Here is a 5,175-nt window from a genome sequence, read left to right on the forward strand (position 1 = left end):
GACAAAAATGGCATTTTCCTAAACGCAATTTTTCTGTTAATGACATTTTGTTAATAGATACTTCTGTATCTAGAAATTCATGGTGCCTAGGAAAGGTAGTAGAAGTTATTAAAGATAAGAATAATTTAACTAGAATTGTTAAAGTTAAATCTAAGAGTAACATATTTGAACGGCCAATTGATAAATTGTGTCTTTTATTAGAAGCAGACGAAAGCTTAGATTAACTCGAATTAAAGTGATGGGTGTTATAAATTTTTTAACATTGATTTTTATTTTTGTTATGGTCAAGTAATGGCCATGTGTATTTAATGTGTTAAAGTTAAAAATTGTAATTTGTATACAATTAGTAGGCTCGTGTGTTATGGCCATTTTAGCATTTATTGAACGTTTTAAACTTATTTCGTTTTTTCACAATAGTACACAAGCTAATTCCTGAAATTTAGTATATCATATTATCTTTTCGTTTCTTATTGTGACAATTGATGCATAAAAAGAACCATTTTTTTTTAAATGAACCATCATGGCAGAATGTAGAATTCTCAAATTAACATTTTTTATCAGTTTGAACTTATCAGTTTTCAGTTAGTTCTCAGACTTTATCAGATTGTTGTATCAATATTGTAAAAGGGGCCAGGAATATCTAATAATACGTTAATCGCTCTACGCTCTACGCTCTACGCTCTACTTCTACAGTTATCAGATGTATAATAATTCAACTTTTCATTCATCTTATGTTTTATGCTTTTAATTATATAAACATTTAAAAAACCAGATTCTTGTTCAACTATATCCACAGCGCATTATCGTACCACTCCTCCTGACCCGCTGGCAGCCACAATAGCCCTTTACTATTTGTAGTAAAACTTAAAGTGAACATATACATTCCAGTACATTGATCATAGATATATAAAAAGAAACAAAATCCAACTGTCAACAAGGAAAAAAATAGTTTGCATACCATTTTAAAAAAAAATTTTCGAGTTAATAAGTGTAGCCCGCCCAGGTGAAATCTTCAACGCAGTGAAGCATATAATTTGAATCGGACATTGTATGTAAAATTAGTTTGTGTGTTTCTTAAGTATTCTCTTTCACAATTTTGACGTTATTGCAAGTCTATTTCTAACTAATTTTTTTTTGTCTAGATTTAGAATTTGATGTCTGAAATTGCAATTTTTACAGATTTTGTTACAGGCGGAAAAAGATAATTCTAAAATTCTAGTCGTTTAGTAAGCAGTGGCAGTCAATCGGATGTTGATAAAATGTAATGGTAATTTGACTAGCATCAAAATTTCGGTAAACTGACATCGTGTTGTAGTCAACATTTTCACCAATGATAGCCAAAACAAATGCCATGGTTCGGTCCTGTTCCTGGCCCAGTTCTGGACGCGTTGGGTTTCCACCGAGTTATTAATACGATATGGTGCAGTTTACAAGATTGGTAACGCAATCCTTTGAATATCATGCTTTTCCCAAGCGATATGATAAGATAGCTTGCCAGGCAAGGTAATATACGCCCATTGGCAGCTTTGATTTTGAATAAAAATATTTAGCAGTACAGTAACAATCACCAGTATGAAATATTCAACCTTCAGTTATACACTTCATTTGAACTCTTTAGGGCGATACTGAATAATATTGAGTATGAGTTACTGCCCTTGTTCTTGAAAACGGGTTCAATCTTTAGCTCGTGAAAACTCTAGAAGACAAATATTCAATCTTCAGCGCGAGAATCATGCCTTCTACAGTTTCTACGAGCTACAAATTGAACCATTTTCAAGAACAAGGGCAATAACTCATACTAAATATTTTTCAATCTTTCTGATTTTCAATAAGGCTTTATCCTTGGGTGATAACAAACACTCAAGCCAAGTTTCAATAAAATCTGTCAAGAATTGTGCCTTCTAGAGTGTTTACAAGCTAAAAATTGAACGCGTTTTCAAGAACAAGGGCAATAATTATTTTTCGTTCTATCTTATTTTAAATAGGGTTCATCCTTGGGTGATAACAAACACTCACACCAAGTTTCATCAAAATCCGTCATGAATTGCACCTTCTAAAGTGTTTACGAGCGTTTCAAGAACAAGGGCAATAACTCATATTAAATATTTTTCGATTTTATCGATTTTCAATAGGGTTCATCCTTGGGTGATAATAAAAGATTTCAGCAAGTTTTGTCAATATCCGTAAAGAAATGAGATTTGTAGAGTGTTTTTTACCAAGTTTTGTCAAAATCCAGCAAGAATCATGCCTTATAGTGTTTAAGAGCTAAATTTGAAAGCGTTTTCAACAACAAAGGCAATAATTCATACTAAATATTTTTTCGATTTTTATGATTTTCATAAGGGTTTATCCTTGGGTGGTAACAAACACTCATGCCAAGTTTCGTCAAAATCCGTCAAGAATTGTCCCTTCTAGAGTGTTTACAAGCTAAAAATTAACGCGTTTTCAAGAACAAGGGCAGTAACTCATACGAAATATTTTTCAATTTTTCTGATTTGTAATAGGGTTCATCCTTGGGTGATTACGAACACTAACACAAAGTTTCGTCAAAATCCATCAAGAATTGTGCCTTCTAGAGTTTTTATGAGCTAAAAATTGAACGCGTTTTTAAGAACAAGGGCAATAACTCATACTTAATATTTTTCGATTCATCTGATTTTAAATAGGGTTCATCCTTGGGTGATTACGAACACTCATGCCAAGTTTCGTTAAAATCCATCAAGAATTATCCCTTCTAGAGTGTTAACGAGCTAAAAATCGAACGCGTTTTAAAGAACAAGGGCAATAATTCATATTAAATAATTTTCGATTTTATTGATTTTCAATAGGGTTCATCCTTGGATGATAATAAACAATTTCAGCAAGTTTCGTCAAAATCCGTAAAGAATAGTGACTTGTAGAATGTTAACGAGCTAAAAATCGAACGCGTTTTAAAGAACAAAGGCAATAATTCATAATAAATATTTTTCGATTTTATTGATTTTCAATAGGGTTCATTCTTGGGTGATAATAAACAATTTCAGCAAGTTTCGTCAAAATCCTTAAAGAATTGTGACGTGTAGAGTGTTTACAAGCAATTGTGGACGGACCAACGGACCGACCGACGGACACGGGTGACGGCAATATACGCCCCACATTTCACGTGGGCGTATAATAAAAATGATCCTCTTTTCAGGATTGCTAGTAACACTGATAGAGGGTGGTAGGAGCGCCATTAGATTTCCTTAAGACTGAAGTGGGAGCACAATATGGTCGCATAAGTATGAAGTCGCCGTAACATCGTTGTGGTCGTAGTCCATTGTTATAAAGGAAAATAAACTAACCTTTTTTCACATTTTGGCTCAAAGCTCCGTCCACATAATTATTTCTCAGTAACAGTAAAACAGCGGTGAAAATATGGCGTACGTATGAATCGCCGACAAAGGCTAGTGTTGCATTAGTAAGTAGATCACAAGCCTCAATATAATTAAATTGTTTTATTTGACATCGTTGGTCTTTAGAGATGAAGTCGGAGTACTCTGCGTGTATTTGTTGTCTCATATCATAACAATCCTTACATCGACATTGGTCTGGAGATCTATTTACACATTGGTTATTAAAGCAACACGGCGTATTTCCTTTCCTGTCACACAAACCACGAAACCATTGCATTTTCGAACCTGTTTTGTGAGGGAAGGACACATTACCACATTTTGAATCGTTTCTCTGCAATGTTACATTTAATCCATGTTGCTTTCTCGAATCATCCCAGAACAATTCTATATCATTGGTTTCCTTCAAACTCATTGCCTTTTGTCTCCAAACACCTTCCATCATATGTCCCAGAACATTTGGACAATGTTGTTTTTCATTAAAGGACACAGACTCAATGAGAGACGAAAACATGTGTGTGTTTATGGTTAAGAAATCGGTTTTGATAGAAATAATTATTACTAAAGCCAGTGTTGTTGCGATGACAGGTTTTACTTTGTGAGTTTTCTAAAATAAAAAAGGCATAGTGTCGGGCATATTTTACCAACAAAATAAGCTATTCTACGAGTCTTTTATCAACCTAGTTTCTTTCTGGGTCCTTTCTTCGTGGATTTTGATGATCCTTTTGACTTTAATCTTTCTTAAATAGATTAAAACGAAGTTTGTAATAGCTTGACATAGCTGTACCTACATCCCCTGTCACTTAGATACTATTTATGTTGCCACGACTTCTTATGTCCTGGTCGACAGTAACTAGACCATAATCATGGCTTAATCTCCTGGCTTATGTCCTCTTCCATCAGGGCTTACCATATCTTACCATCCCCTGGTCACCTTGATCCTATAAACTCATGGTCACCACTGTAGCTAGAACAGGACGTGTTACACGATTTAACGTTTTGTCTTAATAGAACCGTAATGACCATTACTTGCTACAAAGACAACATCGAGATAGTTTAATAATGGTCACATGTAAAATATCAAACTTTCTTAAAAAAATCCTACGACACTCTCAGAAGTATAAAATAAAAACTCAAATTCACAAATTTGCTATTCTTAGTTCTAAAATTTATTTTCAACTTACGAAATATTGGATTAATATATATTTTTTCTGTCCCAGTTCCATTGTCGTTTTTTACTCTCTTGTAGTGCTAGAAACGCGTATCTCCTTAACGTATGTTGATCTTTACCATTTACTAAAATATATAAATATAATAATAATATTAACCAATTTATAGGCATATTAATATTATGATCGACTGGCGATTCTAAGCAACCAATAATCCAAAAACTAACGATCCGAACCGAAAAACGAAACGTGGAATCCAAACAACATAATGGCAAAATACTGGAAGCGAATGAACTTTTTACATGACCAATCTCATCAGAACCGTCACCGTTGACATTTATTTGGACTCTAAATTGGCAACTTGGGTGTAAATCCAGCTATTGGTATACAACTAGTTGCTACCAGTCATTGTAGATCAAATTCCGCTCGCCAAACATTAAACCTGCGCCATTGCTTGTTTGGATCGTATGCATAAAGCCAACATTTCAAAGTTTTTTAATTTGTTGATGAGAATTAATATAATTGGTTCATCAAATAAGATCGATTAAAAATTTACATGATGACTCAGAAGGAAGAAATGAAAGATATGACGATATCCTGAAAAAGGGCATGGAGGATTCTGTTCACGACTGCAG

The 5,175-nt window shown here is 33.8% G+C and overlaps 1 protein-coding gene across 1 annotated transcript; it reads right to left on the reverse strand.

Moving 5' to 3' along the window:
• Window positions 1–3,318: 3,318 nt before the first annotated feature.
• LOTGIDRAFT_153351 (hypothetical protein) lies at window positions 3,319–3,885 on the reverse strand (the record flags this gene model as incomplete). Its single annotated transcript, XM_009057251.1, has 1 exon — window positions 3,319–3,885. The coding sequence occupies one exon, from the start codon at window positions 3,883–3,885 to the stop codon at window positions 3,319–3,321; it is 567 nt and encodes a 188-aa protein (XP_009055499.1).
• Window positions 3,886–5,175: the final 1,290 nt, after the last annotated feature.

The sequence above is a fragment of the Lottia gigantea genome (genome assembly GCF_000327385.1).
Source record: "Lottia gigantea unplaced genomic scaffold LOTGIsca_3, whole genome shotgun sequence".
Taxonomy (NCBI): domain Eukaryota; kingdom Metazoa; phylum Mollusca; class Gastropoda; family Lottiidae; genus Lottia; species Lottia gigantea.